This window comes from Nomascus leucogenys, chromosome 16 (assembly GCF_006542625.1).
Source record: "Nomascus leucogenys isolate Asia chromosome 16, Asia_NLE_v1, whole genome shotgun sequence".
Taxonomy (NCBI): Eukaryota; Metazoa; Chordata; class Mammalia; order Primates; family Hylobatidae; genus Nomascus; species Nomascus leucogenys.
In genome coordinates this window covers 13430616-13447800 of record NC_044396.1, presented here as the reverse complement: position 1 = coordinate 13447800, position 17185 = coordinate 13430616, and the positions used below count along the sequence as shown (strand labels likewise).

General features: G+C 40.5%; 1 protein-coding gene across 5 annotated transcripts in view; it reads left to right on the top strand.

The window, feature by feature from the left end:
* The window catches only part of ESRP1 (epithelial splicing regulatory protein 1), a 67771-nt gene that overhangs the window by 26826 nt on the left and 23760 nt on the right, over nt 1–17185 (top strand). For 3 of the 5 annotated variants that reach the window (XM_030795263.1, XM_030795265.1, XM_030795262.1), the window contains exons 10-13: nt 8–309; nt 3618–3836; nt 6449–6635; nt 11130–11298. In XM_030795263.1, the coding sequence (XP_030651123.1) occupies nt 8–309; nt 3618–3836; nt 6449–6635; nt 11130–11298 (877 nt within the window). Of the gene's footprint in view, nt 1–7; nt 310–3617; nt 3837–6448; nt 6648–11129; nt 11299–17185 lie in introns of all 5 variants that reach the window. The other 2 variants (XM_030795264.1, XM_030795261.1) reach the window with 1 other exon arrangement.

Genomic DNA, 17185 nt, shown 5'->3' with positions numbered 1-17185 from the left:
TCCCTAGGTACTTCCAATGAGGTAGCCCAGTTTCTCTCCAAGGAAAATCAAGTCATTGTCCGCATGCGGGGGCTCCCTTTCACGGCCACAGCTGAAGAAGTGGTGGCCTTCTTTGGACAGCATTGCCCTATTACTGGGGGAAAGGAAGGCATCCTCTTTGTCACCTACCCAGATGGTAGGCCAACAGGGGATGCTTTTGTCCTCTTTGCTTGTGAGGAATATGCACAGAACGCGTTGAGGAAGCATAAAGACTTGTTGGGTAAAAGATACATTGAACTCTTCAGGAGCACAGCAGCTGAAGTTCAGCAGGTTGGTTTTAAAAACGAGTATGTTGTACCTTTGCATTAATTTCTGTTCTTTATCTCTGAAAATAGTCCTACATTGCTCATTATGTTAAAATAAAACTGGCAAAATACTGAAAGTGTAACTGCATGAAAATAGTCTTGATTCTATAACCAAGAGATAGCCGCTGTTATCCTGTACACACACACACAAAACATACTACGTATTTTTACAGAAATGGGATACTGCTATAGCTGGATTTTTGTATTCTGTTTTAAAACTATACCTTGAAAGCTTACCTATGTCTGAAAAGTTTCATCTTTAAATATCTCATGGAAGTGCATACTTTATCTAGAAATTCCTCTAGTGTACACTTAGATTGTTTTTTCTACCAGAAGAAATTTCTATGTAAAATGCTTATAAACCTGTCATCAATTTGACTTCTGTAGCATTGGATATAGAGTGTGAGCTTTTAAGTTTTTTAATGTGTTGCCAAATGTTATTTCCCAAAAGGCTTCATCAGTTTCATACCCTGCTGGTGAGCTCTGTCCTGTTTTTACTAGCTTTCAGCGTGTGTGTGTGTGTGTGTGTGTGTGTGTGTGTGTGTGTGTGTGTCTGTCTGTGTTTGAGATAGAGTCTTGGTCTGTCACCCAGGCTGGAGTGCAGTGGCGCAATCTCGGCTCACTGCAACCTCCGCCTACCCCAGTTGAAGCGATTGTCCTGCCTCGGCCTCTTGAGTAGCTGGGATTACAGCTGCCTGCCAACACACCCAGCTAAGTTTTGAATTTTTAATGGAGATGGGGTTTCGCCATGTTGGCTAGGCTGTTCTCGAACTCCTGACCTCAGGTGATTGCTCACCTCAGGCTCCCAAAGTGCTGGAATTACAGGCATGAGCCACCACGCCTGGCAACTTTCAGCATTTTTGAGGCACAAAATGAGGCAATCACTTCCTCAAAATGTACTAAGATCTAGGCATTAAACCATTTATAGAATCTCAAGCTTTTCAACTGTTCTTGACTTACCAGCTACCAGCTGAACATGTCTTCAGGGGTCAGTTTGCCTTTGTAGCGTAAATGGTATAGACTGCTTTTCCAACTTGCTCTTTACATAGCTTTTCCAACTTGCTCTATTTGTGTCCCATAGTAGAATAGTGATTCAAATGATTCCACAGACCTGCTTTGTAAGTATTTAGGATACTTACTTAATTATTTCTGTGAGTTCATCAGAGTTTTGTGTAGCTTCTGCATCCCATTGTATGTTGTGATTTTAAATAATTATGCAAAGTTAAGAACCTTTTTACCTACTAGAATGCCAAAATGATTTTTGTACTTAAAATGAGTATAGTTGAAATTCTAAATTATTTTTGTGTTCCATTGTACTGGTGCTTTTGAACCCTAAACTAGCTACATTCTTACAATTTAAAATTTAAATCTGGCCAGGCACAGTGGCTCACAGCTGTAATCCTAGCACTTTGGGAGTCCGAGGCAGGCAGATTGCCTGAGCTCAGGAGTTCAAAACCAGCTTGGGCAACAAGGTGAAACCCCATCTCTGCTGAAAATACAAAAAAAAAAAAAAAAAATAGGCAGGCGTGGAAGTGTGCGCCTTTAGTCCCAGCTACTCGGGAGGCTGAGGCAGGAGAATTGCTTGAACCCTGGAGGCGGAGGTTGCAGTGAACCGAGATCGCACTGCACTCCAGCCTGGGCGACCGAGCAAGACTTTGTCTCCCCCTACCAAAAAAAAAGTTTATACCTTTTTGAAAATGTTCTAAGTGCTGAATCTCTAAAATGTGCTTAAGTTTTCAAACATGACACATATTCTTCCCAAACCAGGACAAAAAACTCGATGTGGTTTCAGATCTTTATTTGTCTTATGAAATCATGGCCTAGAATAAGCTACTGCAGAGCCTGGGCTACTCTGTTGGTTTGGAAATAGAGTAGGCTGCCTCTCTATGATTCTACTATGAGTTGCTTTTGGGTGTGCATTTTCTCTACTTCTCCATCCTTCCTGATTTATTTAATAAGTTTTGAACTAGTCATAGGTTTTTCCACTGTCTTTTCTTCATTACTAGTCATTTTGTTCAATAAATATTTGAGAACCCCTTAATTGTCAGGTATTATGAGATGCTTCACCATTTCCTGTCCTGAGTTTATTTATTACTACACTAATTTTCTATTCTTGTTCTTCTAATGTTTTTGCTGTGTCTGGATTGTTTATATAATTTCTTATTAAAGTCTTCTTGTCTCTTTTTCATGCCATTTCTCTGGTGCTGCGGTTTGATTTTTGTCCCCTCTTACTCAGCAACTAAGCAGGGTGTGAGTGGGGAAATTAGTGCATGTTTTGGGGAGGGGTTCATTAATTCTTCTATATTGTCAATTTATGGGATGTTAAAGGCTAGAGTGATTAAGTTGTTCAGAAAACCTGGAGATGCCACAGATGGCATTTGCCTAAGGACTTCTAGTATTATGAACTAGTTGGCACTAGTGAGACAAAAGTGGACAAGACACTTTTGTGGACAAGACACTAGTTGGCACCACTGAGACAAAAGTGGCCAAGAGCCTTGTAATATGAGTGTTGCCTAAGGGCAGTCTTTTGTCTAAAATTCACCTAACCTGTCATCATCCATTTCCAAGATAGCTGAATTCCATGAATCTAGAAGATATTCAAGATCTTTTGTCTTACCACAGTCTCAAATTCACAGGGAAACTAAACTACTATTCATCTTTATGGTCAAGAAATGATTCTTTTCAGTTCTTTATATCCACCCATTCTGTCTTGTGCTATTATTCAGCATTATATTTTAATCTAATCCAAAGTGATTGTTTGGCCTGTGATTCTTTTACTGGGTCATTCTCTATTTCTTGGGTTTGGAGGTGGAGTATGAAGGTAATGAGGGGAATACTGTGTACTTAGTGAAATGATATATTTCTACTTTTGCTACAAAAGTCCACATTTAGTGATATGTTCAGAATTGTATACAAAGTGGCAGCTTTAGGGATAACAGTCCCTCACAGAGAGTGATACATTGTTACAGGTAGACACTAAGTGTTTAAGTGTTTTGTGTTGTGTGTGGTGTACGCCTCACCGTGTATTTGACACAAATAAGTATCATGCTTTCCCTGCTGGAATGCATGAATCCCTTTCTCCATTACTTCTCAAACTTGCATGTACTTGTGAATCACTTGAAGATTTAGTTCAGATGAAGATTCATATTTATTAGGTCTGGGGTGAGCTGGATTCTGCATTTCTAACGAGCTTCCCAGTGATGCCATTGCTGATCTGCAGAAAGCATGGGAGTAGCACGGCTCTAAATTACTTCTGTTTTGCTTTGAGTACAGGTGCTGAATCGATTCTCCTCGGCCCCTCTCATTCCACTTCCAACCCCTCCCATTATTCCAGTACTACCTCAGCAATTTGTGCCCCCTACAAATGTTAGAGACTGTATACGCCTTCGAGGTCTTCCCTATGCAGCCACAATTGAGGACATCCTGGATTTCCTGGGGGAGTTCGCCACAGATATTCGTACTCATGGGGTTCACATGGTTTTGAATCACCAGGTAAGAAAGATACTTAGTGGAAAACTTATTCGCTTTTTCTCACTACATATGAGAAATATCTAATATTAGATATTAGATAATCTATTAGAAATATCTAATATTAGATAATAGTCTTTGATAAATAAAATTAGTCTCACTTACATCTAATTAAAAAGTATGTAATCCTCAGTTACACACTAAGTCTTTAAGGAAAGACTTAATACAAGAGGTCTTTAGAATGAACTGAAAATAATGCTATCATTAGTAAAATAATTCAAATTCAGCTTTGATTCCTTCATCACATATATCCATCACATTGTCGATAGCATCAAGTAGGCACGACATATATTATCAGTCTTGACACAATTTTTCTTATTTTGGCTGTTCAACTCTGCAACTCTGCTGTAGTGTTACAGCAATCATGGATGATGCTTATTTTAACAAATAATCATATCTGTTCCAGAACATTTTATATCCATAGACTATTTAGAAATGGCTTATTTCATATTTAATATATACATGTTAGACATCAAATTACATTCAATAGGAACCAAACTCAATGAGGACTTGTATCCACACCACCTAGAAAGAACAGTATGTGTGGATCATAACAGGCTCTCAAATGTATTAATGAATGAGTTGCTGAGAAGCCTGTATCAAAATCTAACTGAATTCTTCCATATGCAAATGTAAAATATTTCCTAGCTTATTGTCACCTAATTTTTGGTTAAAGAAAATTATATTTGCTGGAAAATTTAACAGTATTTTGTGCTGTCATAAGCAGGATACAATTCTACAAACCCATAAGCCAGATGGTTCTACTTGAAACTTTGGAACTTTTTTTTTTTTTTTTTTTTGAGACAGAGTCTCACTCTGCCATCCAGGCTGGATTGCAGTGGAGCAATCTCAGCTCACTGCAATCTCTGCCTCCTGAGTTCAAGCAATTCTCCTGCCTCAGCTTCCCGAGTAGCTGGGATTACAGGTGCCCACCACCATTCCCGGCTAATTTTGGTATTTTTAGTAGAGACAGGATTTCACCATGTTGGCCAGGCTGGTCTCGAACTCCTGACCTTGGGCGATCTACCCGCCTTGGCCTCCCAAAGTGCTGGGATTACAGGCGTGAGCTGCCGCTTCTGGCCTGGAACTCTTTATTCAATGCAAAGCTGTATTAATTTTTGAAAATGTTTTCTGAGGATTAAGGGTTGAATGTAGGCTTATATTGAAAATACTGAATTTTTTTTTCCCTAAATTGCTAATTTCTCACCTTTTCACTTGGAGATTTGGTCACTTTCATAACTGTAATCTTGTCTTACTGGAAAGCCTGTGCCATTGGATACAAGGAATCAGAAACCATCCTGAGCCCCTGCCTTCTATACCAGTTTTCTGCATCAGCACATGCTCATTCTAAATCTTCAGTCAATATTAATATTAAATTACACAACTTGTTATCTGACCCTCTCAGCATGCTTCACTGGTAGGAGTTCTTTCGAATAAAATTGCCCACATTTAAGCATCACCAGGGAATTACTTGGTTTCTTATTGAGTCACCACTTCTAATAACCCAGAGGCCATTACTCTTTGATTAACAACAGTATTTGTCTCTCTTTGACTCATGTGACCTATTGTGATCACACTTGGGAAAAGGTTCTTAGATGATGCACAAAATTTAGATGATGCACAAACTCTTAGCTGCCTTGAAGATGTTAGGTTTCCATCTTGGATTGGGTTTGTTGCTAGTTTCCCTGGTATGGTAACTCTAATGGTAACTTGCATGGTAATAATTTCACAGTCCTTGAGAGACTTATTGAGAAAACCATAAAATAAGAAAGTAGTCCTATAAGCTGATCATGTCTTTTTCTCCCCCATAAAATATTCATGCTCAATAAAACTAAGGCGTTCTACCTCTGTGGAACACAAATCTACAGGCTTGGTTTGAAATAGGGGATTTTAGCAAGCTATTACTAATAGAAAATGTCTATCAGTAATACCTGTTTGACCAAGGTAGAGCTGTAAGGAGTCAGAGAAGGGCTCCCAAGCAAGGCTGATGATACATACAGCTCTCCCAAATCATCACTTGGCCTTGCACCTCCCAAATTCCTTGCCCCCAAGCCACATTCCAACCTAGGCCTCAGGGATGAGGGAAGATTGAAAGGGATATGGCAGGTCAGTGATGGACTGGAACTGAGAGCCAAAAAAGAATACCGGTTCAGTTTCCTGTAGGAGGCTACATAAAGCTCCAGTGCTGTTTCTGTTACTAGCTTTTCTCAATTGAATGAGATTTAATCGAATTTTTCAGAAGAGAAAAAAACTTATATACGATCCTATATTTTGAAACCGCAGTCACAAGGAGACCCTTTCAAGCCCTTGTAAATCTGATACTAATTAACAGAAGTGAAAAAGGCTCATTTTCAGCTATGGGCTCTCAAAACTGTTTCTTAAAGGTTTTGTTGGCCATTCTGTTGATCAGATGATGAAATGCAAGTCAGGTTCCAGCAGATCACACCATCACCCGGATTTTGTGGCTAAAATGTCTGTATTATGGGTGATTGTCACTTTGCATGTTTTGTAAGCAACCATTTCCTTGTTGAAGGAGACAGTCTCCTTTTGTTTTTATTCTTCCCCCACACACTCAGGGCCGCCCATCAGGAGATGCCTTTATCCAGATGAAGTCTGCGGACAGAGCATTTATGGCTGCACAGAAGTGTCATAAAAAAAACATGAAGGACAGATATGTTGAAGTCTTTCAGTGTTCAGCTGAGGAGATGAACTTTGTGTTAATGGGGGGCACTTTAAATCGAAATGGCTTATCCCCACCGCCATGTAAGTTACCATGTAAGTTTTTCTTGGGTCTTGGCGCTATTCTACGCTATATGCTGGTAGGTGCTTAAGCTGCTTTCGTAACTTTCTGTGCCCCTGGTTCTTTCTGAGGCAGGTGAGGTGGTTATATAAGGCTCTCCCATCTGTAATCAGTAGTATCTGGTAATCATTTAAGACCTTGGTTGTGGACACCCATAATTAGAGATGCTACAAATACCTCTTTCAAATTATATTCCTGCTTTTCCAGTGATAAGCACTTGATTTCTGAAGCTTAGTGTGCTCCAGATAAGCACTGACTCTGGGAGGCAACCTGGCTATATAGATAATTTTAGTACGCATTTAAAGGCAAAAGTATGGCTGGATTCTTTTTCTTTTCTTTTTTAAAACATTAACCTTTAAGAAGGGCAGTTTGATGCACATGTTTGCATTTAACTTTTTGAGCATCAAGTATTTTTTGAACATTTTTGAGCATTTCTATTGCTCTCCAGGATATCTGGAATGAGCAAGTTAGCAAAAACAAAAAACAAAAACAAAACAAAAAAAACCACATAGATTAATTAGCCAAAGTTTCCATTGGATCACAGGATCAGTGCTTAATTTCAAGCCATGCTCTTGCTCATTGGCACCTGGGTGCAAGCATCTGGAATCCTGTTTGAGGGGAATAAGCCCTGTAGTCTACGAAGTTCTAGTTAGTGAATAAGGAACATATGGGGATCTGATGTTAAAATTTGAGTCTTTTTTACACAATTTCTCCTTTAAGTAAGATGTACCTTCTTAGGCCTCTTGGGTATGTTTAAAGAATATAGTATTTGCAGTACAGTTCAAAGATAACTAAGAAAGTACACTGGATTATGTACTTGATTCCAATAAAGCGGGGATTTGGGCACCTCACTTTTTAATAAGATGGACCTATACTAATAATCTTGTTTGGTAGAGTATTATTTGTAGAACATTCAGTGGGGCTTAATCCTTTTTATCTTTTGAATTTCTAAATGCTAATATTCCATTTACCTGCTGCTTGCTGTTGGTGAATATCTTAGAGTTGATCATTAATAAGTATGAAGTTTTGGAAATTTATAATTGGGTTAAGAGATCTTACAGTAATCTCAGTTGTATGTCTTCAGTATAAACCACTGGTAATGTCAGTAGCTTTTATGATATCCTTTAGTGATAATCTGTCAAACATTATAAGATAAAGCATCATGTGTGACCCAAATTCTGCTTTTGGAATATCCTTTTACTTGTCCCTCCTCCTGGTCGTTACAGATTTTTCCTCTGAAGACTTTCATTTTTACCCATTTTTCCTCACAAGCCCCCAAATAAAAAAAGATTTAAAATCCATGTGTCAGCCAGGTACAGTGGCTCACACCTGTAATCTCAGCACTTTGGGAGGCCAAGGTGGGAGGATCACTTGAGGCCAGGGGCTCAAGACCAGCTTGAGCAACATAACGAGACCCCATCTGTACAAAACATTTTTAAAAGTTAGCCAGGCATGGTGGCACACACCTGTGGTCCCATGGGGAGACTGAGGTGGGAGAATATCTTGAGCCCAGGAGATTGGGGTTACAGTGAGCCATGATCGTGCCACTACACTGCAGCCTGGGCAACAGAGCAAGATCCTACCTTCAAAAAAAAAAAAGTTCCCATAAGAATATATTTCTATACCTTTGATTACCTTTAATACTTACCAAAAATGATGACAAACATTTAGCCATTTGTCTTTTTAGTGGAAGAGTTTAGTGTTTTAAAATACAAAATTCCAATTTTTACATAACTAATACCTGTTCTACTGGACCCTTTTATTTTTCCTGCCAACGCACTTTAGGTGGTTGCCTAGTTAGTTATACAACATCCACCAAACTTACAGAAATTGCGTATTTTTATTTTTTATTTAGTTATTATTTATTTATTTATTTATTTTGAGACGGAGTCTGGCTGTGTCGCCCAGGCTGGAGTGCAGTGGCGTGATCTCCGCTCACTGCAAGCTCTGCCTCCCGAGTTCACGCCATTCTCCTCCCTCAGCCTCTCCGAGTAGCTGGGACTACAGGCGCCCGCCACCACGCCCGGCTAATTTTTTGTATTTTTAGTAGAGACAGGGTTTCATCGTGGTCTCGATCTCCTGACCTCATGATCCGCCCACCTCGGCCTCCCAAAGTGCTGGGATTACAAGCGTGAGCCACCGCACCCGGCCTAATTGCGTATTTTAAAAAAAATCTAATCTCAAATACTAAAGCAGTTAAGTGGTTATCATTCCCCATGGAAGAGTTTCTTGTTAAATTTGACAAATGTTGCCAAAGTCTTCTTGATATTTTAAAGTTTGTTACCTTACTTTCTTAAGAAGGAACGTTTTATGGTTAACTTCATTTTTGTAGTCAGTGCATATACACTCCTTTAGATACGTAAGATTAGCTATCCTAGGCTGGGCATGGTGGCTTACACCTGTAATCCCAGCACTTTAGGAGGCTGAGGTAGGTGGATCACCTAAGGTCAGGAGTGGCCAACACGGTGAAACCCCGTCTCTACTAAAAATACAAAAAATTGCGGGGAGTGGTGGCGCACGTCTGTGATACCAGCTACTGAGGCAGGAGAATCGCTTGATCATGGGAGGCGGAGGTTGCAGTGAGCTGAGATTGCGCCACTGTACTTCAGCTTAGGCGACAGTGAGACTCAGTGAATGCCCAAAACATCGCAGCCCAATCAATGTAGTTATCGAAAATTTCTACCTTTGTTTTGAAGCCGAACAGACTTACACCTACTATATATATATATATATATATATATATATTTTTTTTTTTTTTTTTTTTTTTGAGACGGAGTCTTGCTCTTCTGCCAGGCTGGCATGCAGTGGCGCAATCTCGGCTCACTGCAACCTCTGACTCCCGGGTTCAAGCGATTCTCCTGCCTCAGCCTCCTGAGTAGCTGAGACTACAGGCATGTGCCACCATGCCAGGCTGATTTTTTTATTTTAGTAGAGATGGGGTCTCACCATGTTGGCCAGGATGGTCTGGATCTCCTGCCCTCGTGATCTGCCCGCCTCGGCCTCCCAAAGTGCTGGGATTACAGGCGCGAGCCACCGCACCCAGCCATGTGTGTTTGTCTTATTGGTGTGAGGCACTGTCCTGTTAATGAACTGCTTGATAGTTTTGAAATCAGAATATGAACCGGGTGCGGTGGTTCACGCCTGTAATCCCAACACTTTGGGAGGCCGAGGCGGGGGGATCACCCGAAGTCAGGAGTTCAAGACCAGCCTGACCAACATGGCGAAACCCTGTCTCTACTAAAAAAAATATAAGAAATCAAAATATGAGCACAGGCTGTATAACTTTCTGTGAGACTTAGGCGCCTCAATTTGTATTGTTGGTCTTTCTTTTGCACAGTTTTTGATGAGTATGAAAGAGGCACTCAAGCTAAATGTGAGATCAATATGTTGGTCTTTTGTCTATACGCCCATATTTAGCTTGCTGTCTTATTCATCTCCATGGAAATGTAGAAACTCATAGGAACAAAAGACAATTTGAAGTCAGCTTGGAGATTTTTATGGGAAAAAGTTATTTCCTGGGCCTCTGCTGATTGCAAAATGTGGTGGTTCTAGGTATGAAGCTTAAAGTCGGGGACTCCATATTCATTCAGCATCTCAACTTAACTCTTCTATTGGGTATAGATGGCCCGGATAGTTGTGTTCATTCCACAAGTGAAAGCTAGTGACCAGCCGCTGGCCTTCTGTTTCTAAACCTAGAAGATGTTGGATAACCAGAAGACAATGGAGTTTGGGCCCATTTTTAAATTTAATCCTGAGCCAGCTTTTTATTAGTTGATTCCCAGGAAGACTTAGGCATCAATTCCTTTGGGACTATTTCCCAGGTTGGATTTTTTTTCTTTTTAAAGGTCTGAAAATATAAATTAGCTTCAAAGCCCATCATGTGGCTTGCCTTTAGGTGAGAATAATGTAGAGTTGATCTGCTCGTTTCTTTTAGGTCAGTTCCTTCTGGCACAGTCTATGCTTTGACCTAATATGTGGTAGTGGCCAAGAGAGGTATATCATAACACTTTTCATTTGGTGCTGTACTGACGGGTAGATAGCAAGAGGGAGTAGAAGCATAACTCAAAATTTTAAATATTTAGTAGCCTCTAGTATGAAACTTAAATGTCAGTTCCATGTTTCTTTCCTCTGAGACTTGGTTTGTAGTTAACTGGCACTCAGGAACACGAGGGAAAAAAATTACATATTGTGAAATGGTTGAGAAGACATGAAAATCCACTTGCTGTTGGTGTTTCCGAATTTCAGGCTAAGAACTGTTTTTTAGGTTGACAGGGTGGAATTCAGATACTTCTATGTATTAACTATATAATCAAAAGGAAATTGCTTGGGATAGGATAAAGAACTGTGGTCTCTTTCTTTAAAATGTGTAAATGGAACAGTGACTCTGTTTTTAGTGCTAGCACGTGCATGTCAGCTGTTACAAACATGTCTCAAAGAATCTCTCTTTGCGTATCTAGGCCTGTCTCCTCCCTCCTACACATTTCCAGCTCCTGCTGCAGTTATTCCTACAGAAGCTGCCATTTATCAGCCCTCTGTGATTTTGAATCCACGAGCACTGCAGCCCTCCACAGCGTACTACCCAGCAGGCACTCAGCTCTTCATGAACTACACAGCGTACTATCCCAGGTAAGGCTCTGACAGAAATGGAAATGAGGGGCAGAAACAAAGGACTTCTTTGATAGCCAGTGCCTGAGCTCACAAAAGCATATTGTCTGCCATGTTGAAGTTTAGCGTGGCAGGCCACAGCCTCTGTCATATCTCTGACCAAGAAGGTTGTTTCAAGACAAAGTAAAAGAAGTACAGTTTTTAACCATATACTGACAGCATGATCTTTTAGGTCACCTATGTCTACAGCTTTCCTTTTTTACCTCTCCTGTCATAGGACCCTAAGTGAGTAGTGATGTAATCACTGCAGTAGAATGCAATATCAGATGAATGAATCATAAAATGGAAAATTCATAACAGGAACAATGGTATTTTGAAGTAGTATGAATTTATGTTATGGCACAGTGAATAAAAACTGTTGCTTTAAATATTCCAGGGCTTATGTTCTTTTCCTCCTAAATCTTTAAACATATCTATAAACCAATCCAGAATTAGATTATTTAGTGTTTTCTTAGAGTCTATATATTTTAAGTCTGTCTTTTTAGTTGTGTTCAATTTCTTGGACATAGCATACTAGCATATAATGGAGAGAATATGTCAGTCTGGGAGTTGGGAGACCGAATGTTAGCTTCTTTCCAAGCCATTTAGACGAAATATTTTGAGTACATACATGAGCATGTAAGTGAAGCTTATAATAAGTGTCTTGGACCTAACCTGTCTGATCCTACAGCTATGTTGCATTGTGTTTTTCTTCCCTGTCCAATATACAGTTTTCCACTAGGGAGTAAGAGTTAGGGGTCTCATAGTAACAGGCAAGTTTGTAGCCACTTTTAATTACGTTTTTTATTTTGTTAGAAGTTTTTAAAACATTAATGCTATTGAAGATATTTTTTATTCCACTGGAGAGGAAAAATAAGAAAAAGCCTATGACAGTTGTCAGCTAGCTGTCTTCTGAAGGTTTGAAAAGGCTGAGAAGCATGAGTAACTGTTCATGATGGAATACTGTGCCAGACGCGTAGCCCAGCCCCAATCTGCCACCCTCTCTGGACCCTGTGATAATTGCTTATGTCATCAGAATGTCAGGAATGGAATCCTTAGTGTCTCTGAATGTCTGCCAGCGTTCTTGTTCCTATAGTGTAATTGTAGAATATCCACTTCCATCACTATTTGCCACCTGAGTAGTGGTACAGGAAGGAGTTTCTTGGAAATAAGACCATGACTCTTGAAGCCCCAAAGGCAGAAGGAACTGACATTTATGGCTTAATCGCTCCTATAAGTTTGGATGTGGGCCTGTAGGTCAATTTTTTTTTTCTACCAGTAGTTTTAAAATTTGTATTGTGCTCATTATTAAGTCTGAGTATAGGAGTGTAGTGAGTAAAAGTAAAGACTCCCGTTTTATACACCTCCGAGTCTAGGAGTAACCGTTATTATCAGTTTGGTAATACATGTGTATGCTTCTAAATAATGTGACATCTTAATGTGTACTGTCTAATAGTTCCTTCTTTCTTTTTTTAAAACTTGAAAATGTGCCAGTGAATTCTTCTGTGTATATTCACCTCATTCTTGTAAATTCTTCAAAATGTCCAAAGAGTAAAAATATAATTTAAGTTTCTTTATTTGTAGATATCTGTACTTTTAATTTTTCTCTATTAAAGCTCATGTTGATCTTTAAACACTTGATTTTATCTCTCTCTCTCAAACATTATTTCCCCGACTAGAGATGGGATTTTGCCATTTTGCCTAGGCTGGTCTCAAACTCTTGGGCTCAAGTGATCCACTGCCTCAGCATCCCAAAGTGCTGGGGTTACAGGGGACATGCTTGTATTTCTGTAGGACAGTTTTACAGAAGTGGAATTTTAAAAACGAAGGTCAGGTGCATTATATATAAGCTAATACTTCCAAATTAACCCCTGGAGTGTGTTATTTTATTTTACATTTCCCCACTTTTAGTGAAATTACCTACATAACAACATGAAAGCATTCAAACATGGGAATTTTTTGCTCTTATTTATGCTGCAAATCTGGTGTGATTTAAAAAAGCATATGCCAAAGATGTTTTATAATTTTGATAGAAAAACATTAATTTCTTTTTTTTTTTTTCCTTTTTTTCTTTTTTTTGAGTCAGAGTTTCGCTCTTGTTGCCTGGGCTTGGAGTGAAATGGCGCAGTCTCGGCTCACCACAACCTCCGCTTCCTGGGTTCAAGCGATTCTCCTGCTTCAGCCTCCTGAGTAGCTGGGATTACAGGCATGCACCACCATGCCCAGCTAATTTTATATTTTTAGTAGAGAAGGGGTTTCTCCATGTTGGTCAGGCTGGTCTCAAACTCCTGACCTTAGGTGATCCACCTGCCTAGCCTCCCAAAGTGCTGGGATTACAGGTGTGAGCCACCACACTCGGCGAAAAACATTAATTTCTAACCTGTCATAACTACTGGGCATTTGAGGCTATTAAAAAACTTTGTTATGTAAATGCTCAAATATGTTTTGGCCTCCACTCTGATAAGTTGGAAATCTGAAACAGCATATTTTAGGGATATTATTAATCAGAAGCTCTTGTGTTTTTCTTTATTTTTAAATTTCCTCCATTGAAAAAAAGCCACAAGTGGTGGGTTATGCCTGTAATCCCAGCACTTTGGGAGGCTAAGGTGGGAGGATCACTGGAAGCCAGTAGTTAGACACCAGCCTGAGTCTCAAAGTGAGACCCTATCTCTACTAAAAATAAAAAACTGTGGCTCCAGCCTGTAATCCCAGCACTTTGGGAGGCCGAGGCGGGTGGATCACGAGGTCAGGAGATCAAGACCATCCTGGCTAACCCGGTGAAACTTCGTCTCTACTAAAAAATACAAAAAATTAGCCAGGCCTGGTGGCGGGTGCCTGTAGTCCCAGCTACTTGGGAGGCTGAGGCAGGAGAATGGCGTGAACCTGGGAGGAGGAGCTTGCAGTGAGCCAAGATCGTGTCACTGCACTCCAGCCTGGGCAACAGAGCAAGAATCTGTCTCGAAAAAAAAAAAAAAAACTGGCTTGGCATGGTGGCTCACTCCTATAATCCCAGCACTTTACGAGGCTGAGACGGGCAAATCACTTGAGGTTAGGAGTTCAAGACCAGCCTGGCCAACATGGTGAAACTCCATCTACTAAAAAATACAAAAATTAGCTGGGTGTGGTGGTGAGTATCTGTAATCCCAGCTACTAGGGAGGCTGAGGCAGGAGAGTTGCTTGAACCCAGGAGACGGAGGCTGCAGTGAGCCAAGATCGTGCCACTGCATTCCAGTCTGGGCGTCACAGCGAGACTCCGTCTCAAAAAATAAATAATAAAAATAAATGGGCTGGGTGTGGTGGCTCACCCCTGTAATCCCAGCACTTTGGGAGGCTGAGGCAGGCAGATCACGAGGTCAGGAGTTCTAGACCAGCCTGGCCAATGTGGTGAAACCCCGTCTCTACTAATACCAAAATTAGCAGGGCACGGTGGTGGGTACCTATAGTTCCAGCTACTCGGGAGGCCAGGGCAGAAGAATCGCTTGAACCCGGGAGGCGGAGTTTGCAGTGAGCCAAGATCACGCCACTGCACTCCAGTCTGGGTGACAGAGCGAGACTCAGTCTCAAAAAATAAAAGTGAGGCTGTCACAACAGCATCTGGAAGAGCAGGTGAAATGAAAGCATGTATGCCTCATGTGGTTTTGTTCTCTCTTTTTGGGCTTTTCACCCCCTTCTCTCCCTCAGAAGAGGGTTTCAGTTATCCAGTGACTCATACCTTAGCCTAGGGCAGAAAAATAATTAGAAGGGCTTTCCATTTGGGTCCTCTCTGATTATCAATACAAAATCAGTTACCTCACATCTTTTCTCTTTCATTACATCAAGCCCTACTTTTTCTTCTGACCTCTCATTTTTCTCAGAAAAGAATATTCTCCTTTGCATCAAAGCTGTTGCATAGGTGAGAGACATGCTGATTCTTCAAAGACTGAATGACATACATACCTTCTATGCATCTCTTGCCTTTTGTATGACACTGTAAATTACAAGTAACATCATCTTTTTTGTCTTTGTTTTTTGAGATGTAGTCTGGCTCTGTCACCCAGGGCAGAGTGCAGTGGCGCTACCATGGCTCACTGCAGCCTTGATCTCCCAGGCTCAAGCGATCCTCACACCTCAGTCTCCCAAGTAGCTGAGACTACAGGCATGCACCACCTCACTCGGCTAAATTTTTGACTTTTTGTGGAGATGGGGTCTCACTTTGTTGCCCAGGCTGGTCTCAAAGTACTGAGCTTGAGCAATCTTCCCACGTCAGCCTCCCAACATGCTGGGATTACAGGTGTGAGCCACCATGCCCAGCCAAGCAACAACATTTTGCGCCAACAGAGGAAGCACAGGAAGTTTTACTTTTTTTAATGAGTGATGTAGTCACAAGTAAACTGTGCATGCTCGTATAAAAGCTTTATGGTGAGGAATAACCATTGTCTTTCTTGGGGTAACCATTTGTTTTAAAACCAGCTTTTGTTATAACCTAATGAATGAATATATGTATGTGTATATATATATATAATATATATTCATTATTCTATATATATATAAATACATATTCATTATTCAATATATATACGTATATATATACATATATATACGTATATATATATATATATTTTTTTTTTTTTGAGATGGAGTTTAGTTCTTGTTGCCCAGGCTGGAGTGCAGTGGCACAATCTCAGCTCACCGCAGCCTCCGCCTCCTGGGTTCAAGCGATTCTCCTGCGTCAGGCTCCCGAGTAGCTGAGTTTACAGGCATGTGCCACCACGCCCAGCTACTTCTGTATTTTTAGTAGAGATGGGGTTTCTCCATGTTGGTCAGGCTAGTCTCCAACTCCAGACCTCAAGTGATCCGCCCGCCTTGGCCTCGCAAAGTGCTGGGATTACAGGTGTAAGCCACCGCGCCCAGCCTATGAATATGTATATTTAGTAATATGTATGTGTTACTAAACACATCGATCTTTGGTTTGTTGTGTTACTGTGTTCTATCCTGGAATTCTTTGTAGTTGAACCAGAAGATTACCAAGCCTCTGAGAGATGCTTACATTTCCTATTTTGAACTTGCTCTTCCTATTCCAGTTTACTTTTTTAATTGAAATTTTTATTGAGATTCACATGCAGTTGTAACAAATAATACATGGAGATCCCTTGTACACTTCGCCTAGTTTATCCCAGTGGTAACATATGGGAATCAGTTTACTTTCTAATTTGCTTGTTGTTGCAAGTGTTCTCATAGGACCAAGAAAAAAGAATTGTTGATTTAAAAGTTTTCTTACAAGTTAAATATTTAGTATCACAAATGCAAACAAGAATTTAGCATCCAATGAAATGATGCTAGAAATAATAGTAATAGTGATGCAATATGAAGCAATATTATAATATGAGAGGAGTGCCAGGTAATTTTTATGGGTGGCCATGATTACGATTATCAGGTTTTTTAGTTTGGATTAGGTTTCTAAATGATGTAAGGAAGAACAACTGCCGTGGCCAGCTCACTCTCTACTACCAGTCAGCGAGAGTTCAGTATGGCTTTCAGGGAGTAAATGACCCTTTGCTAATGTGAAAACTTTAATGGCACGATCTCAGCTCACCACAACCTCCGCCTCCCAGGTTCTAGCGATTCTCCTGCCTCAGCCTCCCAAGTAGCTGGGATTACAGGCATGCGCCACCACGCCCAGCTAATTTTGTATTTTTAGTAGAGATGGAGTTTGTCCATGTTGGTCAGGCTGATCTTGAACTCCCAACCTCAGGTGCTCCACCCGCCTTGGCCTCCCTAAGTGCTGGGATTACAGGCGTGAGCCACTGCGCCCGGCCTTGGGGTAAATTTAAGTTTAGTTACCAAACTTTTTTGACAGCACATAAATTTGCCAGGTATTTGGGTGAGATAG